This window comes from Rana temporaria, chromosome 4 (assembly GCF_905171775.1).
Source record: "Rana temporaria chromosome 4, aRanTem1.1, whole genome shotgun sequence".
Lineage (NCBI taxonomy): Eukaryota > Metazoa > Chordata > Amphibia > Anura > Ranidae > Rana > Rana temporaria.
This window is the reverse complement of record NC_053492.1, coordinates 254911790-254939336: the sequence shown is the minus strand read 5'-3', so window position 1 is coordinate 254939336 and position 27547 is coordinate 254911790. Positions and strand designations below refer to the sequence as shown.

At 41.7% G+C, this 27547-nt stretch overlaps 1 protein-coding gene across 3 annotated transcripts in view; it reads left to right on the top strand.

Annotated features, from left to right (window-relative positions):
- Window positions 1-27547, top strand: part of ASCC3 (activating signal cointegrator 1 complex subunit 3) — an 841816-nt gene that overhangs the window by 15235 nt on the left and 799034 nt on the right. For 2 of the 3 annotated variants that reach the window (XM_040350155.1, XM_040350157.1), the window contains exons 2-4: window positions 3080-3229; window positions 11461-11608; window positions 11958-12523. In XM_040350155.1, the coding sequence (XP_040206089.1) occupies window positions 3140-3229; window positions 11461-11608; window positions 11958-12523 (804 nt within the window). In that variant the 5' untranslated portion in view covers window positions 3080-3139. Of the gene's footprint in view, window positions 1-3049; window positions 3230-11460; window positions 11609-11957; window positions 12524-27547 lie in introns of those variants that run through there. The other variant, XM_040350156.1, reaches the window with a different exon arrangement.

The window sequence follows — 27547 nt, the reverse complement described above, 5'->3', positions numbered from 1 at the left end:
TCTCAAAGATACTAAACATTGACTAGAATGTTTATAGGGACTAACATTTTGAAGAAATATGTTTCCAGTGACAGAAGGTATCTGTTCTCTGTATACCATAATTGACCATAAGGATGCAGAAGAAGCCAGCAATGAAGAAGGGAAATGTTCTCCCAACTACGCAAAAGTGGTTTATTGTGAAGTGTTGAACTTTGTTTTGAGCCACAGTTATTTTTGGTACAATATTGAGCTCCCACAATTTTAGTATTTTTTGTATTTGGAATAGGTCATAGGAATCTTTTTTTTTTTTTTTTTTAAGAGGAAAGTCAAAATTTTTTAGAAATGAGATCTGTATTCGGCTGGCTTCACACTTATGCAAATTGGATGAGGGTTTCCCTGCATCCAATTCGCACAATAGGAGAATGTGACTGGCTCTCATACCTCCGGGGCAGCTGCAGAGCGCACTGCACAGAAACGCTGTGCTTTTTTGGCTCAGTTTCAGGGCCGAATTCAGGCAAAGATTCGTCCCTGAAAGGGAGAACAGGGACGCATAGCGTTCCTGTGCGATCCACAGCCGGTTTAGGTGTGAACTGAGCCTTAAAGTGTTTTTTTGTCAGTTATTGAAAAATTGATATGAATAGTTATCTTTCCCTAACAAGTTGCCAACATCCATTGTAGCTAAAAAAATACTCAGAAAGGGCAAGTAATAAGAGTGAACAGAAATTGCACCTTTGCAGAGAATTTTCCTAATTAGGCTGCATTCACATCTAGACGGACGAAATCGCGGCGTTTTGTCGCCGCAAATCGCGGTAAAAATAGCGGCGTTTTGTACCGCGATTTGCGGCGACAAAACGCGGGTATTGTCCGCCTAGATGTGTCCCAAGATGACCCCCTCTATGGAGATGATTGCCATCTCCTAGCCGAACGCTCGAAGACGCCTGAAAAAAAGGTCCGGGACCTTTTTTCACGCCGCAGGCGACAGGCGTCCGGCGTTCGGCGTGGAGATGTGAACCATCTCCATAGAGGGACATGTATTTCCAGCCCTCTGGCGGCAGAGGCGTAGCGCTACAGGCGTAAAAACGCCTAGATGTGAATGGGGTCTAAGTCAGAGAAACGCCTAGAGAGACTTGTACAAAAAGGCTATACAATGAGAATAGTAATGAAAAGATTAGGAAATTTTGGTTTGATCGACATAGATAGTTTAATAAATAATGGGAATAAAAAGAAGTTAAAATTGGCTTTTTTTTTTATAGGCTTGAAAAGATGCTGTGATATTTTATGAAAGGATAACAGAACTAACTACCATTCTACTCAAAAGACTACATTTACTTACAGGAATGTCATTACACTGAAACATAGGAGGTTAGGACTATTTTAGATCTAACAATTAAAAGTGGATCTATAACTGCCTTATTCATTGGAAAAGTATTTTTCAGGGGTTAACAGAAGGAGAATAGTGTAAAATGAATAAATTTACTTCCTATGAATCTCATGTAATATACATGTTGCAATCCCCACATGGCTTGCAAGGCATCGGGCACCAAAAAAGCAATTTTTGTCACCTGCTGTCAGAATACAAAAGCACAAAGAGGAGGATTTCCCTGTCCATCTCGAATGAGGAAATCTTCTTCCTGTTGGCTGAACAAACAACCCTGTATGGCCAGCTTAACCACTTTTACCATCTTCCTGCCCAGGCCAATTTTCAGCTTTCAGTACTGTCAAGTTTTGAATGACAATTGCGCGGTCATGCTGCACTGTACCCATATGAAATTATTATTAAATAATTATAAAAAGATTTATTTTGGTGGTGTTTAATCAAAAAGACAAAAAAAATAAGGAGAAACTGATGGGTGGCACTGATAGGTGACACTGATGCCCTGATTATCAGTTTAGATGTCCCTTTCACACATGCCTTTTATCAGCTATCCTCTCCTCGTGCTGTCAGTGTGAGAAAAGGAATGCAAATAACTGGCTTGTTTTTACCTAGTGATCAGCTGTGATTGGACACAGCTGATCATGTGGTAAAGGGCTGCTGTGAGTGGCCCCAATCTGTGATCAGCCGTGTCCTAAGGATGTCAATCACAGCCTGTGAGGCGAGAGCAGGGTATGGGTTTGAGCCTCCTTGTGCATGTCAATGGATAGGCACCCGTAAGATGTGAAATGGTTGCAAAGGGACTTCAGGAGATCAGCAGCACTTGGATACAACAAATGACTAATGAGCCAAAACAAGCATAGTTTATTGTACAATACACAGGTTGTTTTGCAAACTAAGTGTCATTCAGTTATGGTTTGGATCTGTTTTAGAAATGCTACTATTGTACTCGCTACTAATAAAATGCACTTTTTATATGGCACTTCTGGTCTGTCCGATCCTCGCTTATAAACCAGTGCTACCATTAAAAAAAACGGCGTCTTCGATGGTCATCAGCTTCTTCTTTGTTCTCTGTGTAGGCACACCAATGACATCTGTGCCAGATCTTGTACCGGCAATACAACATCTGGCACGATTTGTAGTTTGTTATTGTTTTCCAATTGCTATGGAGTTGGTAAAGTGAGCGCCGCATCCACACTTGCATTGCTGAAGCCATGGCAACATATAAACAAGAAATCACACAGATCAGCTGGACAATGAAAACTCCTTGAAAGGCACCAGTGAGGTTGCCTTCCCAGGGTGCAGCTGTGAGGCACCTCAGGGAAACCAGGAAGAAAGGGAAGTTTATTTCCTAGCAAAATAACTTTTTAACATGACTGCATTTTGCTTTTTTACAGCATCTAAAGCATTTGGCATGTTTATTTTGGTCACCCGAGTTTCATTCGCACCATTTGTTTTCATCTGTAAGTGAAATATAATGGTGAACTGGTGCTGAATACTCAATAAATAGTATTTTAGTACAAGCCCAGCATTTAGGTAGCTACAATTCCCTAGTAATGTGGAATTCCTTTTTTTGCATGTGTATATTTTTATGAGAATTGTAGCTTGTTAACGAACCTTTCTACAAACAAACATTGCATTTTCCCCACTGAAAATGTTTTTATTTCATGCTTGTTTTGTTTGCTGTTTGTATTTCCTATAAAACATATTTCCCCTGTTTCTTTCCAGGTCTTCCAAGAGAGAGCAAAATCCCATTTTTCATCCTATGGATCACTGAATAAGAAAGAGATGGTTTTACCTCGTCTCACAGGAGCCCTGCGCTCCTTTTCAAATGTCACCAGACAAGATGATTACAGGGGGGACTCGACAGACTTGATGGTAAAATGTTTTATATAGGATGCAAAGTGCTAAACATTCTGAATGACTCATCGATGGTAGAATGTTTTATGCATTGGCGGTAAACAGCTGTTAAAGCTGTCGTGCTAGCATTCCCAATAACTGCAGTTTGTAAATTGGGAAAAGACTATGCTGTGCATTAAAGGGGACTTTAAAAAAATTGCAGCCCTGCTTTCTGCTGCTAAAATTTAAGCCAGTTGATGTAAGCAGTGGATTTTAAAAGGTCAAGAACAGATTTGCAACAACTGTGTTTACTTTTTCCAGACAAATACTCTATTTAGCAAATCTTATTGTGCAAGACCTGTAGGATTTAGTAGGGTAAACTATGTCATAGCAAAAAAAAAAAAAAGTATATGTGTGTGTGTGTGTATATATATATATATATATATATATATATATATATAGTACAGACCAAAAGTTTGGACACACCTTCTCATTCAAAGAGTTTTCTTTATTTTCATGACTATGAACATTGTAGATTCACACTGAAGGCATCAAAACTATGAATTAAACACATGTGGAATTATACATAACAAAAAAGTGTGAAACAACTGAAAATATATTTCATATTCTAGGTTCTTCAAAGTAGCCACCTTTTGCTTTGATTACTGCTTGGCACACTCTTGCCATTCTCTTGATGAGCTTCAAGAGGTAGTCACCTGGCACAGCACCCCATCACTCTCCTTCTTGGTCAAATAGCCCAGACACAGCCTGGAGGTGTGTTTGGGGTCATTGTCCTGTTGAAAATGATGGTCCAACTAAACGCAAACCGGATGGAATAGCATGCCCCTGCAAGATGCTGTGGTAGCCATGCTGGTTCAGTATGCCTTTTAGTTTTGATTAAATCCCCAACAGTGTCACCAGCAAAGCACCATCACACCTCCTCCTCCATGCTTCACGGTGGGAACCAGGCATGTAGAGTCCATCCGTTCACCAAAGACACGGGGGTTGGAACCAAAGATCTCAAGTTTGGACTCATCAGACCAAAGCACAGATTTCCACTGGTCTAATGTCCATTCCTTGTGTTCTTTAGCCCAAACAAGTCTCTTCTGCTTGTTGCCTTTCTTTAGCAGTGGTTTCCTAGCAGATATTCGACAATGAAGGCCTGATTCACACAGTCTCCTCTTAACAGTTCTAGAGATGTGTCTGCTGCAAAAGGTGGCTACTTTGAAGAACCTAGAATATGAAATAGATTTTCAGTTGTTTCACACTTTTTTGTTATGTATAATTTCACATGTGTTGCTTCATAGTTTTGATGCCTTCAGTGTGAATCTACAATTTTCATAGTCATGAAAATAAAGAAAACTCTTTGAATGAGAAGGTGTGTCCAAACTTTTGGTCTGTACTGTATATATATCTTGCTGTACATTTATATATATATATGTGTGTGTGTGTGTGTGTAAAATATATATACATATACAGTACTGTGCAAAGGTGTTGCTGTAAATTAAGAAAGCTTTCGGAAATAGAAGTGTTAATAGTTTATTTTTATCAATTAACAAAATGTAAAGTAAATGAACAGAAGAGTAATCCAAATCAAATTTAATATTTGGTGTGACCACCCCTTTGCTTTCAAAACCGCATCAATTCTTCTAGGTACACTTGCACACAGTTTTTGAAGGAACTCCACAGGTAGGTTGTTCCAAACATCTTTGTAGAAGTAGCCACAGATCTTGTGGATGTATGCTGCCTCAAATCCTTCTGTCTCTTCATGTAATCCCAGACAGACTCACTGATGTTGAGATCATGGCTCTGTGGGGGCTAAACATTAACTTCCAGGACTCTTTGTTCTTCTTTACACTGAAGATCATTCTTATTTACATTTGCTGTATGGGATCTTTGTCCTGCTGCAGAAAAAAATTGGGTCCAATCACACGTCTTCCTGATGGTATGGCATGATGGAGTAGTATCTGCATTATTTCTTAGCATTGAGCACACCACTGATCCTGGCCAAATCTCCAACTCTTTGTTTTGCTTGCGTTTTGTCTAGCAAGGTTACTTTGCAGTATAAGCAAGGAAGCTGAGACATCTGCAGTGTGTAAATGTGCTTTTACTGAACAAAAATGCTGTACATGCAAAACGATTGCAAAATTAGGAATACAGTTCAAGACTGACAGATATCTATAACAAGCAAAATGCCTAGCAAATAAACAAACTATGGTCTCTACACTCAACAAGGACTCTGTTGGCAGTTGCTTTGCAAATTGGGTATCTTTCTTCTTGGCTAGTACAGGTTCTTCCTCTTCTGGTCTTAAAGCATAACGAGAGGCTTCCGCTCTCATAGACTGTCATTGGTTCTAATGCATGATGAAGTCCTTCATGTTTAAGTCTTTTCATATGTCAGGTGATTTACCTTAACAACCGACTTTTTTACACTGTAGCTATAGAGACAATAGACTGTTCAAACTGTCAACTGAATACAACAAGGGAATGTAGATACAAATTGTATCCAACAGCATTTGCTTGAGAAGTATCTACTCAAGTCAAACCTGACAGTAATCCAGGGCCTGACAAATTTGCTTGGAATCTAGGAGCTGGCTAAAAAAGTTAGAAGCCAGGAACGTGCCCCATCCCGCCAAGCTCGCATTCAGAAGTGCCCGCATATGAAAACGGTGTTCAAACCACACATGTGAGGTATCGCTGTGATTGGTAGAGCGAGAGCAATAATTCTAGCCCTAGACTTCCTATGCAACCTGTAGAATTTTTTAAACATTGCCTATGGAGATTTTAAAGGGTAAAAGTTTGTCTCCATTCCATGAGCGGACGCAATTTTGAAGCGTTGCATGTTTGGTATCAATTTACTCGGCGTAACATTATCTTTCACAATATTAAAAAAAAATTGGGCTAACTTTACTGCTTTTTTTTAAAATTAAAAAAAAAAGTGTATTATTTCCTAAAAAAGTGCGCTTGTCAGACCGCTGCACAAATACGGTGTGACAAAAAGTATTGCAACGACCGCCATTTTATTCTCTCGGGCAGGAGTGTCCAAACTTTTTTCAAAGAGGGCCAGATTTGATGAAGTGAACATGCGTGAGGGCCGACCATTTTGCCTGACATTCTTTAAACCATTAACATTTGGTCTAAGTGTGTTCCTCCGAGCACTAATACACTGCCCAGCAAGAATTCCCCTGCATTTGTGGCTGTGTGTGGTGAAGAGATGAGCTTGGGCGTGTTATTTGGATATACCGTATTTATCAGCTTATAACACGCACCTTCACTTTAAAAAAGGAAGTTTCAGGAAAAAAATAAATACATTTGAAATAGAGAATGGTAAAGCAAAGTGCCCATGAATGCAGTCTAATCAGTGCCTATCTGCAGCCTCACCATTGCCATGAATGCAGCACCCACTCCATTGCCATGAATGCAGCACCCACTCCATTGCCATGAATGCAGCACCCACTCCATTGCCATGAATGCAGCACCCACTCCATTGCCATGAATGCAGCACCCTCCGTATTGCCATGAATGCAGCACCCTCCGTATTGCCATGAATGCAGCACCCTCCGTATTGCCATGAATGCAGCACCCTCCGTATTGCCATGAATGCAGCACCCTCCGTATTGCCATGAATGCAGCACCCACCGTATTGCCATGAATGCAGCACCCACCGTATTGCCATGAATGCAGCACCCACCGTATTGCCATGAATGCAGCACCCACCGTATTGCCATGAATGCAGCACCCTCCGTATTGCCATGAATGCAGCACCCTCCGTATTGCCATGAATGCAGCACCCTCCGTATTGCCATGAATGCAGCACCCACCTTAATGCCATGAATGCAGCACCCACCGTATTGCCATGAATGCAGCACCCACCGTATTGCCATGAATGCAGCACCCTCCGTATTGCTATGAATGCAGCACCCTCCGTATTGCCATGAATGCAGCACCCTCTGTATTGCCATGAATGCAGCACCCACCGTATTGCCATGAATGCAGCACCCACCGTATTGCCATGAATGCAGCACCCACCGTATTGCCATGAATGCAGCACCCACCGTATTGCCATGAATGCAGCACCCTCCGTATTGCCATGAATGCAGCACCCTCCGTATTGCCATGAATGCAGCACCCTCTGTATTGCCATGAATGCAGCACCCACCGTATTGCCATGAATGCAGCACCCACCGTATTGCCATGAATGCAGCACCCACCGTATTGCCATGAATGCAGCACCCTCCGTATTGCCATGAATGCAGCACCCTCCGTATTGCCATGAATGCAGCACCCTCCGTATTGCCATGAATGCAGCACCCTCCGTATTGCCATGAATGCAGCACCCACCGTATTGCCATGAATGCAGCACCCACCGTATTGCCATGAATGCAGCACCCACCGTATTGCCATGAATGCAGCACCCTCCGTATTGCCATGAATGCAGCACCCTCCGTATTGCCATGAATGCAGCACCCTCCATATTGCCATGAATGCAGCACCCTCCGTATTGCCATGAATGCAGCACCCTCCGTATTGCCATGAATGCAGAACCCACTACATTGCCATGAATGCAGCACCCACTACATTGCCCTACAGGACCCCGTGTCAACAGGAAATACTCTCCTGTATGCACGGTACTCGTCCCGTCCCCTCCAAGGCAGCCAGTATACTATCTATTGTGGCCCCCGGCGCTTGAGCATTCGTTAGGGGCCACAAAAGATATGTATGTATGTCAAGATCACCAGACGGGCCGTCCGAAACCGGAACGTGGGCCGGACTTTGGACATGCCTGCTCTAGGGTGTTAGAATAAAAAATATATATAATGTTTAGGGTTCTAAGAGAAGGAGATTGTTGGGCAATGAAAACAGGCAGGGAAGCTCCATTAGCATTGCTGGTTGTCTTGTAATACCAACGGCCACCACAAGAAGGCACCAGATTCCAGCAAGAAGCATAGGCCTGCAGAAGGCCGCAAAGCTCCAACCACAATTGCCGGCTGGCGTGACCGACGCGATCGCGCGCGGGGGGGGTGGGGGTTTAGCGCAAGGAGACAGGTTAGCGCGGCTGTTCCGCCCCAGATGCCAGGTCACTAATTCTAGTCGCAATTGCGACCTGGCGCCTGGGTTTGTCGAGCCCTGCAGTAATCTGTCTATGACCAACTACTAAACAGACTGTACCATGTAATGTTATGTCTGATTAATATAAAAAAAATCATATTGTTTAACAAACGCAACACAGTTTGCAGAATTGCAGCCCTAAACTTGAAAGTACCTCCACCATGCTTCACTCTGGATGTATACATGTGAAAGCCTTAGTCAATGCCTTAGTCAATGCGGCTCCTTGGGCCATGTTTCACCCCGCTAGCACACCCCATGATTAAGCCCTTATTGAGCGGGGCAAAACATGTCAGGGACATGCCCCAAGGAGCGGTATTGATTGAGGCTTTCACATGTATACATCCATACCAGGAACGGGTAAGGAGAGTGACAGTCTTAAGCTTAAATGTTTATTGCTCACTGGATGAGTTTTTTTCTTTCGCTGGCATCCCTACTATTCTGAGTGCTAACAGGGCCCTATACCTCAGCCTCACCAAGCACTAATGGCCCCATTACTGATGGTGGTTTGAAGCCAAAGGATTGTCACACCAAATATTGATTTGATTTAGTTGTTTCTGCTGTTTGCTCACTTTACATTATGCAAATGACTAAAAATAAATCATTTTAAAATATATATATATTTAGAGCATTCATGATTTACAGCCTTTCTTCACACCTGTCTAAACTCATGTATGTGTATGTGTATATATATATATATATATATATATATATATATATATATATATATATATATATATATATATATATATAAAAAGTGGTGGGTGTCTTTTAAATTTTAGACATTAACTAGGCAAAAGGCATTATGAACCTATCCTTTGCAAAGTATATGAATGTTATGCTTGTAAGCATGATCAGCAACCTACCCGGTGCTTCATTTTCATCTCAAAGCTTTATTTACACGTCAGGCAAAATACAGGTACATAAAAAATGGTTCCCACTTAGTTTTCTAGACCGCTTAGGGTCCTTAATTTTAGCTATGATTGAAGTGTTACTAAAGGCAGTTTTTTTTTCTTTATTAAAATAAAAAACATGTTATACTCCTCTGCTCTGTCCAGTGGTGTTGCACAGAGTTGCACCGGACCTCGTCTTCTGGTGACCCTACCGGTGATCTTGGCTTTTCTTCTCCATGTACCTCCATAGCAAGTGCTTGCTATTGGGGGCACACATGCGTGCTCAGTCCTGAGCTATGTGTGTTTATGGAGTCGCATTCCATACACACACAGCGAGGCTTGGCCCCACCTCCACTTCCTCTTCATAGCATTTGGTTGACAACAGCAGGAGTCAATGGCTCCTGCTGGTCAAGTCCCTGTGTGGAGAGAATAGATCCAGCCATGCTCTGCGCTGTATCAATTGAGGACTCGGGTAAGTATTTAGGGAGGTGTGGGAGGACAGCAAGCTTTAAAATGTTTTTTTTTTTTAACTTCCTGCAGGGAATGCATGAAGGTAGAAAATGTTTTGGCTTTAGAAACACTTTAAAAAACTGTGATCAAAGCTAAATAAAAATTAAATATTTTTTCCGCAGTTATTTTGGACCAGTGTAAGTAGGATTTTTTCATAGCTGATCCGTGTGGAATGGGAGCTTCACAGTAGCCACTGCTACTGCAGTGAGCCTCGCTGTTCTGTGCCTAGGGGCTGCATTGTAACTACAGGGGGTTGCTTGTTTCGCATAGACGCCAGTCATAGAACGCTAAATTAATACAAGGCAGATGTTGATTGGACAAATTGGAGCGACAGAGCGGTAACATTCCAATCTCCACCTCATCCAATCAGAGTGCACAAAAGCTTCACATCGATGGCAAACCCGTGTGAAAAGTGTATAGCATCCTCAACCTGGACTCCAACCAGGCCACACCCCAACAAAATTTGCTCCGCCCTTTGCACTTTAGTCGTGGGAATGTTTCCCATGACTAAGGCCTCGTACACACCAGTGGACAGTACGATGAAAACGGTCCGCCGGACCGTTTTCATCAGACATGTCCGCTGGGAGATTTCGGTCTGATGGTTGTACACACCATCAAACCAAAATCCGCGCGGACAGACAGCGCGGTGACGTGCGCAACGCTGGAAGGTCAATGCTTCCACGCATGCGTCGAATCACTTTGACGCATGCGAGGGATGGCGGCCCAGCGGACATGTCCGGTAAGTCGTACAGACGACCGAACATGTCCGACGGACAGGCTTCCAGCGGACATGTTTCTTAGCATGCTAAGAAACATTTGTCCGCTGGAAACCTGTCCGATCCGCTGGACATTAGTCCGATCGGCCGTACACACGACCGAACATGTCTGCTGAAACTTGTCAGCGGACCAGTTTCAGCAGACATGTTCGGTCGTGTGTACGGGGCCTAAGCCCCAAGAGGCACAGCGAAATGCATTGAGGCGTGGCCTGGTCGGAATCCAGGTTAAGGCTGCCATACACTTTTCACACGGGTTTGCCATCGATGTGCAGCTTTTGGATTCTTCCCTCAGACATTGCTGCAGCTCGGACGGGCTACTCTTCCAGCCAGCATTCACAGCGGTTTAGCATAGATTTCGCCTCCCACCTGAGCGCTAACCACAACTTTTTTCGTATTGACCCAATCTGAGAAAATTTGTTAAGAAAAATTCAAGGCACTCTCTGTATGGCACCAGTCTTTGTTTTTTTGCATGTTGTCCAAGCTTTGAAATGGTACTAGAGTGCCTGGCAAGTTGATAATTGTTACTCACAAGCTTCATATTCCAACATTGAGAGAGGTGTTTAAATAATTCTCTTCTTAAGATAATGGGTTTCTCATTATTTAAGTGCACAGTTAAAAGGTTCTCTATCCTGAAAGCTTGAATTTTATATTTATTTATGCATCTTTACATGAAACTCTGGTAGCAACATTAACGCCTCTTACCATGTAGTAAATAGTAAAAATAACACTTTTTTTTTTTTCTCTCATCAAGTGTTTTTAATGTACCTATTATTTATAGCACTGCTGGATTCACACTTGTTTATCACAATACGTCAATTTAAGTGTACAGAAAAGCCGTCTTTGCGGTCATTTCATTTCGAAACAATAGTTATTTTGAAAAGCTTTCACTTTTCTCTTTGATTGCACATTTTCTCTCAAAACATTTAATTTTGAAGCCGTTTGAAGAGAGACATTTTCTTTTATCCATACTGCATTAATTTTACAGAACAAAAGATCGAAGTTGCGTGAACAAGTTTTGGAGTCTGACCTTACTTGGAAGAAAATAACTCAATTTGTCACTGGCATTGTGGACAAGGAGCATGAAGCAATAAACGAGGGTCTAAAAGAAATATTACAGGCTGCAAAACAGATTGGTAAATTACTTTTTGTTAAAGACAAATTCTTTAAATTCATGATGTGCTGTGAATTCAACTTGGTAATTTTTCACCTGGCTAGTCTGGATAGAGGAGAATCTCACTTGATTGTTTTGCAGCAAGTGAATTTCAATCTTCTGATCCCGGGCTCAATAATTCAGACTTAAATATTTACATAAGGGTGACTTTGGGGTTGTATTTCTCCTAGGTTGTCATTTTTATTGTAGTGCTTGTGATTTGGAGTGAAAGGTTTAAGCTATTACAGGGGAGATGGCACACATTTATTTACAGGCAGTTTAAATCATAAACACACACAGAATGGCAAAATGATTGCTTTCTTCTCTTACAGCGGGAACTGACCATGGACAAGAGGCAATTGAAAGTGCAGCCATGTTCCTCTTCAAAACCTTCTATGATAAAGAAACTGTCGGTCACGAAGAAACCAAGGCCATTAAACAGATGTTTGGTCCTTTTCCATCAACATGTGCTACAGCAGCCTGTAATGCCACATATAGAATTGTGTCACTGCTGACTGATGAACAGCTTAAGAAACTCTCACAACATTTTCATGAGAAAAACATTGATGATGCACTATTCTTTGGGAAAAATGTCATATTTTCTCTGGAAATGTATGAACTGGAAGAGACTGAAGATTTGCCACTAAATGGCAGCGTTGAGGCAGATAATGATATTAGTCTAGACTTTCTAAAATTTCACAATGGCCAGAAAGACATATCTGCTATAAGTACTCACCAAAAACATGGCAGCAATGAAGATGAAGGCTCTTTACTGTACGATGAGGTGGAGAAATATGTTGTGCAGAGTTCCACTGGAGGTGCCACTGTAGAAGACTTGTGCAACACTATATTTGAAATGCTGGCATCTGCTAAAAGCAATGATGAACTTCAGAATGAGGTTTGTCCATTTTGGCTCTTTTTTTTAATTTATTTTTTGTATTGTTTTCAGCTGAATTTGGTGTATGATTATTTGCATTGAAACAGGGCAGTTACAATAAGACAAGTTGGGAACTGTGTCTCAGGGGTTACCCACTGCGGGTTTGACATGGGACAAGATCATTGCTTTATGCAGCTAGTGGTCCCTTCACTGTATAATCAGTGTTCATTGAAAATGAAAGGCTCCAAATAAGAGGATGAATGGGACAAAATAGGGTTGGTGGAACAGTAATGCACGTACTGCCTGAGGTGTAATTTTAATGTAAATTTTGTAAATTAAATGTATAGTAGTGTTTTTTTTTTTCGTTTTTTTTTTTCAAGTACGTGATTAGAGCCAGATGGGGATTGGGTAGTGCGGTTGACCCAACCGACCGACTGACACGTACTGTATATATACGTGATCTGACACTCGCGGGTAGAGGCAGCTTGCTTCCTCTGTGATTGCACATGGGTACTCAGTACCTGATGTCTTCCGGCACCTGCCGATCATCAGACAAAGAGACAGAACTGTGATCTGCCTATGTAACCAAGGCAGATCACTGTTCTCACAGGAGGGATGGGATGGAATTTTCATCCATAATAATAATTACGCCTCTTCTCCTAGTAAAAGCACCCAACACAGTAAAACACTGGCTAGGAACACAGTTAACCCTTTTGATCTCCCCTGATGTTAACCCCTTTCCACCCAGTGTCATTAGTTTCTTTAGTGTCAGTGCATATTTTTGTAGCACTGATCACTGTATTTGTGTCACTGGTCCTCAAAAAGTGTCAGTTAATGTCAGAATGTCCACTGCTATATCGTAGTCCCGCTATAAGTCACTGATCTCTGCCATTACTAGTAAAATTAAATAAAAATATCCCATAGTTTGTAGACGCTATAACTTTTGCGCAAACCAATCATTATACGCTTATTGGGATATTTTTTTTAAACAAAAAATTAACAAAAAATATGTAGCAGAATACAAATTGCCCTAAATTTATGAAGACATTTTTTTTTTTTTGTATTCTGCATCTCCCAGGGGTATTCTTTTGACTTAAAGTGGACGTGAACTTAAAAAGCAAAACATTTCTGTTTTAATTTGCACTGTGTCAAAACAGTTTCCCTGGCCACATGTTATATATTGTACCCTAAATATTGGTTTTACATGAAATAAAATACATAGCTAGCCAATAACCACTGCCCAACCAGTGTACATATAAATACACACAATGCCTTGAAAAAGTATTCGTACCCCTGGAAATGTTTCAAATTTTTTCATATTGCAACCAAAAACTTAAACAAATATATACTGGGATTTTATGTGATATACCAACACAAAGTGGCACATAATTGTGAAGTTGAATGAAAATGATAAATGGTTTTCACATTTTGTTTACAAATATTTGAAAAGTGTGGTGTGCGTTTGTATTCAGCCCATACAGTCAATACTTTGTAGAACCATCTTTAACTGCAATTACAGCTGCAAGTCTTTTTAGGTATGTCTCTACCAGCATTGCATATCTAGAGAGTGAAATTTTTGCACATATTTATTTGCAAAGTAGCTCCAACCCTGTCAGGTTGGACGGAGAGCATCTGTGAACAGCAATTTTCAAGTCTTGCCATAGATTCTCAATTGGATTAAGGTCTGGACTTTGACTGAGTCATTCTAACAATATGCTTTGAGCTAAACTATTCCATTGTAGCTCTGGCTGTATGTTTAGGATCATTGTCCTGCTGGAAGGTGAACATCCGCAACAGTCTCAAGTCTTTTGCAGACCAACTGGTTTTCTTCTAAGATTGCCCTGTATTTGGCTCTATCCATCTTCCCATCAAGCTGTTCAGCTTTCCTGCCCCTGCTGAAGAAAAGCATCCCCACAACATGATGCTGCCACCACCTTGTTTCACAGTGAGGATGGTGTGTTCAGGGTGATGTGCAGTGTTGGTTTTCCGCCATACATAATGTTTTGCTTTTAGGCCAAAAAGTCAGATTTTGGTCTCATCTAACCAGAGCACTTTCTTCCACATGTTTGCTGTGTCCCCCACACAGCTTCTTGCAAACTGCAAAAGGGACTTCTTATGGCTTTCTTTCAACAATGTCTTTTGTCTTACCACTCTTCCATAAAGGCCAGATTTGTGGAGTGCACGAATAGTTGTCCTTTGGACAGATTCTGCTTCCTGAGCTGTGGATCTCTGCAGCTCCTCCAGAGTTACCATGGGCCTCTAGGCTGCTTCTCTGATTAATGCTCTCCATGCCCAGCCTGTCAGTTTAGGTGGATGGCCATGTGTTGGTAGGTTTTTAGTTTTGCCATACTCTTCCCAATTTCGGATGATGGATTCAACAGTGTTACGTGAGATGTTTAAAGCTTGGGATATTTTTTATACCCTAACCCTGCTTTAAACTTCTCCACAACTTTATCCTGACCTGTCTGGTCTGTTCCTTCATGATGCTGTTTGTTCACTAAGGTTCTCTAACACACCTCTGAGAGCTTCACAGAACAGCTGTATTTATACTATGATTAAATCACAAAGATGGGCTCTATTTACTAATTAGGTGACTTCTGAAAGCAATTGGTTCCACTCGATTTTAGTTAGGGGTATCAGCGTAAAGGGGGCTGAATACAAATGCACGCCACACTTCTCAGATATTTATTTGTAAAACATATTGAAAACCATTTATCATTTTCCTTCCACTTCACAATCATGGGCCGATTTGTGTTGGTCTATTACATAAAATCCCAACAAAATACATTTATGTTTTTGGTTTAACGTGACAAACTGTGGAAAATTTCAAGGGGTATGAATACTTTTTCAAGGCACTGTACGCCTTGGATTGGAAGTGGTTATATTAGGATTATGGCTTCTCATATGCAGCCATGGTCTTGGTATAATATTTTTTAGAGGAAGTGATCAGCTTTACTGTAAAAGTCATTAAGCGCCTGTACAGCCACCCGATCACTTTACAGGGTTTGGAAAGGGCCCCCACTGCTGCCTGCCACTGTTTTCAGGCCATTCCATAACATCTGCAAACCTTGGACCTCTGTAAGCAGTGGGATCGGCAGAACACAGTGGAGAAGGAGGAACATCTGTTCCTCCCCCTTCTCTGAGATGAGTGAAGCTGGAAGTGTCAAGGACTTCATCACAGTTTTAACACAATTTCCAGCTTTTTTTTTTCTGTTTGTACATGTCACGGAGGCAGCCAATCAAACTGATCTGTTTTTGATTGGCTACCTTGGAGGGCAGAGCCCAGATCTCTCCAAAAAGATGATACTTTACTGCCCAAGCTATCACAACGTTTGTTTTCTGTATCGTACATCACGGGACACAGAGCAGCTATAGTAATTACTAGGGATGTACCGATACCGATACTAGTATCGGTATCGGTACCGATACCGAGCATTTCCCCAGGGGGAAATGCTCCGATGCCTCACCCGATACCTGGGCAGGCAGGGGAGTTGCAAGTCTTCTCCCCCATGCTGTCTTTCCCCCATGCTCGTCTTCTCTCCCCCCTGCTCCGTGACAAGCTTCTCTCCCCCGCTCCTCCGTGACAGGCTTCCCTCCTCCGTGACAGGCTTCTCTCCCCCCGCTCCTCCGTGACAGGCTTCTCTCCTCCGTGACAGGCTTCTCTCCCCCCGCTCCTCCGTGACAGGCTTCTCTCCCCCGCTCCTCCGTGACAGGCTTCTCTCCCCCGCTCCTCCGTGACAGGCTTCTCTCCCCCCACTCCTCGGTGACAGGCTTCTCTCCTCCGTGACAGGCTTCGCTCCTCCGTGACAGGCTTCGCTCCTCCGTGACAGGCTTCTCTCCCCCTGCTCCTCCGTGACAGGCTTCTCTCCCCCCGCTCCTCCGTGACAGGCTTCTCTCCCCCCCGCTCCTCCGTGACAGGCTTCTCTCCCCCCCGCTCCTCCGTGCCCGGCTTCTCTTCCCCCGCTCCGTGCCCGGCTTCTCTCCCCCCTCAATCTGTCAGGATGGAGAGCGGCGGTAGGAGCCGCTAAACCCGGCTCCTACCTTTTCAGAATGAACAGAGTCAGTGATCACTGACTCTGTCCATTCATATAACTGAGCATCGTAAACTGTGTTTACGATGCTTCAGTTTATGAATGGATAGGAGCCTCTGTCTCCTGCCCATTCATTTCCAGTGCAGCTGAGAAAGGGACTGGGGATCTGTGACCTTAGTCCCTTTCTCTGTCTAAAAGGGGAGACGTCAGAGGTCTGTTAAGACCCCTGATATCTCTCCAAAGACCCCCAACAGGGCTGATTAAAAAATTGCAATAAATATTTAAAAAAAAAAAAAATGTAAAAAGAAAAAAAAAAAACACACTGACAATCCCCCTAAAAATAAATAAAAAAATCACTGTAAAAAATAATAATAATAAAAAAAAAAAATACTGTCACATGACATAAAAAAAAAAAAAAAAAAGTATCGGTATTCGGTATCGGCGAGTACTTGAAAAAAAGTATCGGTACTTGTACTCGGTCTCAAGAAAGTGGTATCGGGACAACCCTAGTAATTACTATCTGGGTTATACACCACCTATAGGTGAATGGACACTGGCATACCAAAAGACAGGAAGTCCCCCTCTATATAACCCCTCCCATATGGGAAGTACCTCAGTTTTTTTGCCAGTGTCTTCAATGTGGATGGAGTGGAGTAGTGCTCTGCACTGCGACTGGTCCCGGTGGAAAGTCCTGCCTAGGATCAAGGCACTATGCATTCTGATCCATTCAATATGACAAAAAGGTCAGAAAATGGATGGTGCCCAAGCCTCAAGGAAGAAGACCAAGGTTTTGTGCCTGTAATGTGCCTCCTTTTGGAGCACTAGACCCTTGGTCATACAAAAGAAGCCAAAGACTGTTCCAGGCAGGGTGCTGTACAGGTCCAAGTGTGTGACCCCAGGAATGTAAAGGCTCCCTGAGCTGTCTGTTTTGCCCTCCCTTCATCGCTCACTGGAGCACTGGGCTGTGGAGGGGGTGAGAGTGGCAGGCTGAGCTGGGTACCAGTCCAGACATGTGGGCTGATCCCGACTTCATTGTCACGATCTTGTCTGAGCCTGGAACGGCTCTGTGATGTCGGCTTTAGCCCACTGTCTGCTGAAAATGGGTCACAGGGGTGTAGAACGAACTGCGCTGCTGTGATCCACAGAAAAAAGCACAGCCAAACAATCTTTGGCTGTACTTCTCCTTTAAATTCTGACTTGTTTGGTATCTATTTAATCAATGCAACATATATTTTGTGTGCACTATAATTCATTTAAGTGTATTTTTTTCCTGACAATTTGCGTTTTAAAAATGGTTGTGCAAATATCGTGCAACATAAAAAAATTGCATTTTATTCTCCAGGGCCTCTGTTTTCAGAAAATATATAATGTTTGGGGTTCTAAGTAATTTTCTAGGAAAAAAATATGATTTTAACATGCATGAAAACGAATGGCAAAGGGTTAAAGAATGTGTATCAAATGTAAGTCCAAAAACTGTCTGCCATTTCAAAGCTTGTCAATGTACATGCAGTGAATAATCAGGGAATGTTCAGGTATACAGTTTTCTGTGACTGCATGTTAAAAGCCTAACTAGCCGGAATCATAGACCGTTTTACTATAAGTATATTTACTAATAGTTCTTGTTAAGAAGGAAGTGCTGGTAAAACCTGGAAAACCGTTTTGTGAGATCCATTTACCATATAATCATGCATGATTTTTCTGTTTGAATAGTTGTAGTGAATAACACACATAAGTGGTTTAACAGTACAATTGTTTTGCTGACATTTGTCATGGATGAGTTCCCAGAGGTGTTATTATTTCTAAGTGTAGCACGTTTCTTATGCATATATGCCTTCTGCAGTATGCAGCTCAATGTCAGTTTACTGCAAGATAAGATATATTATGATACACAAATGTTTTTGCTTAGGCTTCTGCCAAAATCTTTAAAAAAAAAAAAATCCCTTCCAAAAACTGTCAAGATTTAGAGAACATTATGCTTTTTAAATGGCATGAATAGATTTCTGTAGAACAAAGCACAATTCCTGACTGAGTGAATTTGGGATTTGTGACTTACTGCTTCTTTTATAAAGCATCTCGTTCAGAATTTGAGCAATGTTATGTGGCTGTTATTATCGCTGTGTAACAAACCTAAAAGGCAACATTTGCATAATTGCTGAAAGCAATATTTGTAGGCAGTTACAAGCCCAGTGTAAACCCTTCTGTCATATCGAATAAAGCTAAAAGCGTTGCAGTCCCAAATATGACAACGCTGCCAGTCCAGAGTATGCTTCGTAAGATGAGTATAAGTGGCCGGATACGGCCTGGTGTTTTCAAGCAATGAACCTAGTTCCAACTATGTTAGTGATGGTTACTAAGGCATGTACAGATTTCCTAGCAGATATAATTTCCACTTACCATTGTCAAAAGTTCTTGTTACTGCACAAATATTTTCCAACTTGTGCGTGTAAGCACCTATCATTCCTACAAGCATTTTTGCTGCTCAGGTGTCACATTCATCCTTTAGCTGAGTGGCAGAAAAGATTGCAGTGAGTCGTAGTAAAAATGACTATATATTTAACCACTTAAGACCCGGACCTTTAGGCAGGTAAAGGACCTGGCCAGTTTTTGCGATTCGACACTGCGTCGCTTTAACTGACAATTGGGCGGTCGTGCGAAGTCGCTCCCAAACAAAATTGGCGTCCTTTTTCCCCACGAATAGAGCTTTCTTTTGGTGGTATTTGATCACCTCTGCGTTTTTTATTTGTTGTGCTTTAAACAGAAGTAGTAATAGAGCGTCAATTTTGAAGAAAATTCAATATTTTTTTACTTTTTGCTATAATAAATATCCCCCAAAAATATATAAAAACATTTTTTTTCCTCAGTTTAGGCCGATACGTATTCTTCTACCTATTTTTTGTAAAAAAAAATCGCAATAAGCGTTTATCGATTGGTTTGCGCAAAATTTATAGTGTTTACAAAATAGGCGATAGTTTTATTGCATTTTTATGATTTTTTTTTTTTTTTACTACTAATGGAGGCGATCAGCAATTTTTTTTTCGTGACTGCGACATTATGGCGGACACATCGGACAATTTTGACACATTTTTGGGACCATTGTCATTTTCACAGCAAAAAATGCTGTAAAAATGCATTGTTTACTGTGAAAATGTCAATTGCAGTTTGGGAGTTAACCACTAGGGGGCACTGAAGGGGTTAAGTGTGACCTCGTCTGTGTTTCTAACTGTAGGGGGGCGGGGCTGGACGTGTGACGTCATTGATCGTTTTTCCCTATAACAGGGAACGCACGATCGATGACAGCGCCACAGTGAAAAACGGGAAAGCTGTGTTTACACACAGCTCTCCCCGTTCTTCAGCTCCGGGGACCGATCGCGGGACTCCAGCGGCGATCGGGTCCCGCGGCCGTGGTCACGGAGCTTCGGACCTGCGACCCACAGCTGGGCACCTGAAGAGGACGTACAGGTACGTGCTTGTGCCCAGCCGTGCCATTTTGCCAACGTATATCTGCAGGAGGCGGTCTTTAAGTGGTTAATAACGGAGATGTTTTATTGTGATACGTTCTCCATGAGACTTTTTCATTTTATTTGTGGCCAGCCTGTTCTGGGTGTCTGCTGAAAACGGCTAACTTAGCACCTGTAAGTTAATCTATTATGCCTTAAAAATATATATAAATATTTTTGGGGGACTGCAATATCCTTGGTTGCCATACTTATCCTTCAACTTCTCTACTTGGCAAGATCGTGACCTGAAAAAAAGAATTCAGGTTGGGAGTTCTGATTTATTGGCAGCATACTTTTTCCCGGTTAGGTTTTTGTTCTTAGACCTCGTTTTACACAAATGGCCAGGGGGTGGGAAAATCGGTTGAACCACAGTTTTACTACCCCTCATCCATGCACTTGAACACTGAAATCCAGCTGCTCAGGGCTCTACACACGCCAAGATACAGTGCTATGAGCCACGCCAAAAACTAAGCATCATGTTGCATTGCAGTCGTCGAATGGGACCAATGCTAATCTGTAGGGTCAGACCACAACCCCCTGCAACTGTGTGCAATGCAGAAATCATTCTGTGAGGGAGCGACATATTACTGCCTATTAAACATGGTCTGAAAAGCAATCTGACCATGCCTTGTTCTTCAGAGGGCCCGATGCATATGAACAAGCCCTTAATCTATTCTGTAGATGCAGACAAGAAGCTTGCCATTTACTAAGCTGCTGATAGACAGTGAGCTGGGATTATGATGCCCACTAATTGTATGTAAACATTTCTCAGCTGCCCGCTAACATACCACTGTGTGTGAACATTTCTCAGCTGGCATGGGGGTAACTATTTTTTGGAAGATCATAAAGTGACTTTATTCTTTCCAAATGTTTATTCCTTAAAATTTTTTTATCATTTCGATTTTTTGGGCCTACGTAATGAGGCAAATGACAATAAGCAAAATGTAGGCACTTCCAACAGCTGATCAAGATTTATCTCTAAGTAACTTTACTTTCGTAATCCGAATGCTATGTGCTACTGCAGTATTTAAATTCTTAGTGGTGGTGGTTTTTTTTATGGGGGGGGGTTTAACCGCTTCCTGTACATATACGGCGGCAGATTGACTCTCTTGCGTGAATCGCCCTATATGTACAGCAGCTTCTTTAAGAGCCATAGCGGGCGGGGGACCCAATGTGTGTGACCGATGGGCAATCGCAGGCACAAGAGACAGAACAAGGATTTGTGTGTGTGTGTGTGTAACATCCCTGTTCTGACAGGGAAGAAGAAACAGATCTGGCTCCTCCTCTAGTCAGTCACATCCCCTCACCATTAGAAACACCTTCCTAGGACACACTTAACCTCTTGATTGCCCCCTAGTGTTAAGTCCTTCCCAGTGACATTTATACAGTAATCGGTAGCTATTTTTAGCTATTTGTTCGCTGTAAAAATGTCAATGATCCCCAAAAAAGTGTCAAAAGAGTCCGATCTGTCTGCTGCAATGTCACAGTCCCAGTTAAAAATCGCTGATCACCGATATTACTAGCAAAAAAAATTATAACTATATCCCCTATTTTGTAGACGCTATAACTTTTGCATAAACCAATAAATGTACGCTTTATTGCAATTTTTTTTTTTACCAAAAATATGTAGAAGAATACATTCTGGCCTAAACTGATGACTTTTTTTTATTTTGGATATTTATTATAGTAAAAAGTAAAGAATATAGTGTGTTTTTTTTCAGAATTGTCGCTCTTCTTTTGTTTATAGCGCAAAAAAGAAAAAACGAGAGGTGATCAAATACCACCAAAAGAAAGCTGTATTTGTGGGAAAAAAAATTGTTTGTATACAACGTCGCAATGATGGCGCAATTGTCAGTTAAAGCGAAGCAGTGCCGTATTGCAAAAATTGGCCTAAATCCATCTGGGGCTGAAGTGGTTAATGTGGTTTAAACGCATGTGCATAAAATCAACAGACCTTGTATAACCCTTTCATGACTAAGCCTATTTCTGATATTTGGTGTTTACAAGTTAAAATCTGTATTTTTTTGCTAGAAAATTACTTGGAACCCCCAAACATTATATATATATATATATATATATATATATATATATATATATATATATATATATATATATATATATATATATATATACACACACACAGAATAAAATGGCGAATGTTGCAATATTTTATGTCACACGGTATTTGTGCAGCGGGGTTTTAAAACGCAACTTTTTGGGAAAAAATACACTTTCATGAATAATAAAAAAAAAACAGTAACGTTGGCCCAATTGTTTTGTATAATGTGAAAGATGAAGTTACGCCAAGTAAATAGATACCAAACATGTCAAGCTTTATGATTGCACTTACTAGTGGAATGGCGACAAACTACGGTACATAAAAATCTCCTCAGGCGACGCTTTAATTTTTTTACGGTTATTAGATTAGAGTTACAGAGGAGGTCTAGGGCAAGAATTATTGCTCTCGCTTTGACGATTGCGACAATACCTCACATGTGTGATTTGAACACTGTTTACATATGCGGGCGCGACTTCCGCATGCGTTTTCTTTGCTTTGCGGGGATAGGGGCGTTTTAATTTTTTTTATCTTTTTTTCTTATTTATTTTCTTTTTATATTATTAAATTGTGTTTAAAAAAAAAAAACTGATCACTTTTATTGCTGTCGCAAGGAATGTAAACATCCCTTGTGACAGTAATAGGTGGTGACAGGTACTCTTTATGGAGAGATCGGGGGTCTAAAAGACCCCTAACCCCTCTTTTGCACTTCAAAGTATTCAGATTGCTGAAAATGGCGATTCTAAATACGGTCTATTTTTTTTATATACGGCGCCATTGGCAGCCGAGTAAACCGTAAGTGACGTCACTTCCGTGGTTACAGTCAGGAGATTGGAACAAAGCCGTTTACAGCTTTGTTCCTGTCTGTGGCTATGCGCCAGAAGAGGCTCATCGTGGATCGGCTCTCCCGGTAAGATGGGAGGCCTGGTCAGAGCGGCGGAGAAGGCAGGAGGGGGGATGTCCCCTCCCACTCCTCCAGGATAGCAACCAATCGGCTTTTACTGATCGCCTGCTCTAAACAACGGTACCGAGATGATGCCTGCAGCTGCGGGCATCTTCACGGTATAACCCTCGAAAGCCGAGGATGCATATCTCTTGGTGGCAAGGAGTTAAAGGCCAAATACCTGGGCATAAACTGAAAATAAATGCATATATCTACAATACACAATTCAAGAAAGTTCATAGTGAACAAAAAATCCTCTTTTCTAAATCGCCATATCTCAAAAATCACGCTGAGGTGGTACTTTTTTTTGCTACTAAACCCACAACCGTAAAACCAGTGTGTCTATGCAGTAAAACATGCTTGTTATACTCACTGTGGAACTTAAGGGGTTAATCACGCACATTGTGTAAAAGGGCTGCTTGATCCTGTCTGCTCTGATTCCCCCTTTCTTCTAGTGAGCTTTTTTGTGAGGGTGCATCTGATCAGCACAGGGCCAATCAGCACTGCCCAGACAGAAAGTTAGGGGTCAGCCTCATAAGACAGAGGAGAATGAAAACTACTCCTACAAGCTTTAACCAGTGCTTGGCTGGACAATTATAGAAGCAGTATTTCAGTTTTTATTTACTAAGATGATTGCATTTCCATGTTCTGTGTACTGTGGCAGATCAGATATAGTGAATGCAGGGTCCTGGGTTTAGTAACACTTTAAAATAAAGTGCTTGCCACTACCAACAATCCCCCTTAATGCAGGTTTGTGTCCCAACCCAAATGGGTTCTAACTCGTACCAAAGAGGGTCTACACAAGCTTTCCCACAGCTCCGCTGTGCGTGGCCGCTATTAATCTCTTTACTGCCTCTTTAACAGAGAATCTAGTTACAGCTCTTATGCAGGAAGGATCAAATGGAGAGGCATCTCTGAGTGTATACCGTCTTTTTTATTAAAATCCATAAAAGATATTAACCACTTCCCGCCCAAGGATGTCGTATGACGTCCTGGACTTTCAGTGGGGATATCTGAAAGATGCCTGCAGCTACAGGCATCATTCAGATATCATCTCCTCAGCCGGCGAATCTGTGCACCATAAGAACGATTATAGCTGCGGTTCCGCCGCTTGATCGTTCTTATAGGCGACGGGAGGGGACGTCCCCCTCCCGCCGCCATTCGGTGCCATCAGAGACCCAGAGAAACGATCTGCCGGCGCCGGATGGGAGGCATAGAGATGACTGGTGACCAGATGGTCACCAGTCATCTCTATGATCGTCGGTGGCCCGGGCGCAATGTTATGACGTCATGCCCGGGTACCGGAATGTAAACAAAGCCGCAATCGCGGCTGAAAGCATGAGATCCGTGATTTTTTTTTTCACGATCTCATGCTTTCCAGCCTGGAGGAGAGATGTGGGGTCTCATCTCCATAAAGAGTACCTGTCACTAACTATTCCTATTACAAGGGATGTTTACATTCCTTGTAATAGCAATAAAAGTGATCAAAATAATAATTAAAAAAATAAAAAAAGCGTAAAAATAAAATAAATTAAGTAAAATAAAAATTATTTTTTAAACGCCCCTATCCCCAGTAGCTCACGCTCAGAAGCGAACACACAAGTCCCACCCACATATGTAAACCCTGTTCAAACCACACATGTGAGGTATCGCCACGTGCGTTACAGCGCCAGCAACAATTCTAGCACTAGACCTCCTCTGTAACTCTAAACGGTAACCTGTAAAAAAAAATAAGCGACGCCTATGGAGATTTTTAAGTAGCAAAGTTTGGCACCATTCCATGAGTGTGCGCAATTTTAAAGGGTGACATGTTAGGTATCTATTTACTCGGTGTAACTTCTTCCCCAAAAAAAGGCGTTTGAAAAATTATTGTGCAAATACCGTGTGAGATAAAAATTTGCAATGACCGTCATTTTATTCCCTAGGGTGTCTGCTGAAGAAACATATATAGTGTTTGGGGGTTCTGAGTAATTTTCTAGCACAAAAATTATGATTTTTGCATGTTGGAGCGAAGTGCCAAAATAGGCCCGGTATGGAAGTGGTTAAAAACACTTTTACATTAAAAGGGCTTTATTAGAGGGTGAGCCACTTAAAAAAAATCACTGTTCAATGTGTACACATAGAGAAGACGCAGCTACTCACAAGCACATTTTAGACTGTTGCGCAGGTAATATTATCAATATCTATTAGTGGTTGTTGCTCTTTTAATGTGGAGGTGGGAAGCCAGCTGTCACTTTCTGGTGCTTCACACTACGCATGCGTGAGTAGCTGTCCACTTTCTCAATAGACCCACAACTTTCTGGGTCCTGTATACTGTTCCAGGAGGTTGCAAGCGGTGAACTTCCAATTGGATCGCCTCAGGGGTAAAGGAAAAAAAAAACAGAAATTCACTTTTTAGATGAAGTTCTGCTTTAATACGTTTTCATTATAAATATATTAACTGTTACTCGTGACATGACTGTACTAAATACATTTTGTTCCTTTTGGCTGCATACGTTTTTTTTAGATGGTTGAATTCGGAGTGTAGATCCTGGCTATTGAATTGTACACGGCTTAGCTATTTTAACAATATCAGCAGAAAATTCCTTTTGAAAATGAGTTGTTTGTTTAGAAACTGCTCTAAGTTATTTTATTTCCCATATTTATGCAGCACCAGCATATTATACTGCATTGTACAGAAAACACTGAAGCATTCACACCAGTGGTTGCTTCAGATAAGCATGTAGTCTAGTATGAAAACTACAAAAGAGAGGATAAGATGAAATTCTGTGCTCCAAGTTATAATCACCAACCTTTATTCAGAATTCATCCATAAGTACACAGTTTCCCCGCCCCCTAACGATCATTTCATATGTATCAACACTCCTCACCCACTACTCAGAGTGTGCATGATTATATTTTATCTTTTTTTTTAATTTCCATGGCTGTTATTATGGATGGCTGACAATTACCAGCTCTGTGCCTAGCAGTAAGGAATTGGGTGAGATCCAAAAGCTAACAGAACGCAGACTACTATATTCTATAACCCATGGGTCTTCAAACTACGGCCCTCCAGTTGTTCAGGAACTACAATTCCCATCATGCCTAGTCATGTCTGTGAATGTCAGTGTGTTACAATGCCTCATGGGATGTGTAGTCCTACAACAGCTGGAGGGCCGTAGTTTGAGGATCCCTGCTATAACCAATGTTCAAGCACTTCCAGTGTAGTTAAAGTATGCATAGCAGGTGTGCTTTATTCCATTATTTGTTTGCTGCAAGCAGTCTGTTTACCATTGAATAGTAAATGCACAGTTTATCATAAAATTGGCTTGTTTATAATAACATGGAAAGGACTGATTTGATATAGTTTGATTGGTCTTTCTTTCAGAACGGATTGTCCTTTTTCAATTTCTTTGTGCAATTTTCTGACAGATATGATCCCTTTTATTGACGTCTGTTGCCCACATAATGTTCCTATTAAATCTACACAAAAACACTAGTATGTTTTAAGACTGGGAAAGGAAACTGAAGGAACCCAAAGCAAAAAAAAGCAAAAAAGATATATAAATGATTATGTTTTAATCTAAAAGAGGCATTCCAGCCACTTTTTTTTTTTTTTTTAAAGACAGCAGCTACAAATACCGTAGCTGCTGACTTTTAATAAGTACACGTACCTGACCAGGGAGCCCACAAAGTGGCCCCCCCCCCCAGGTCGATTCGTCCACCGGCTCGGGTGTAGGTGCCGCCATTGCAACTAAGGGAAACCGCCAGTGGAGCCTTCAGGCATCGTGTGAATCCAACCTTACTCCTAGTGATTGAAAGGAAAGGGAAGTGTATGTCACAGGGGAGGATTTGGCTGCTGTGTTTGACTGAAATATGAAGTCCTCTGACCCTGCATACCCCTGCAGTGGTGCAATGAGCAGCAGTACTTGTCAATTGTAGACCATACTCACTCTTTTCTCCCTCTTGCTACATTCAAAGAAGTGGGGTCCCACAATGAAAAACGTTTTTTTATTGGAGGCAACGGATGTTTCATTCATCACCTGTCTTCCATTCATAGAGTGCTTTTCATTGTGTCAACCGATAGTATGGCTTCTTTGAGTGGAGCAGGGGCAGAATGGGTGCGCATAGTCATCCCTTGATGAGTGCCAGTCAGAGGTGCAACCTCTTGTATTTACTCCTGAAGCACAGGAAGATCACCCCTGTAAGGGCATCTGGGGATAGAGGATTTTGGATTTCAGGACAGCACAGTGGCTAAGTGGTTAGCACTTCTGCTTGGCAGCACCAGTGTCTTCAGTTCAAATCCCAACCACCTGTGTGGTTTTCCTCCCACATTCCAAAGACATGCTGGTAGGTTAATTGTATCCAATCTAAACTGGCTCTAGTAAGTATGTGTATGAATGTGAGCTAGAGACTTAAGGAAGCTCACGGAGGGCAGGGGCTGATGTGAATGCACAATATATACATGTATATATGTAAAGCACTGCGTAAATTGACTGTGCTAAAAAAGTACTTGTAATAAATAACCAAACACAGCAT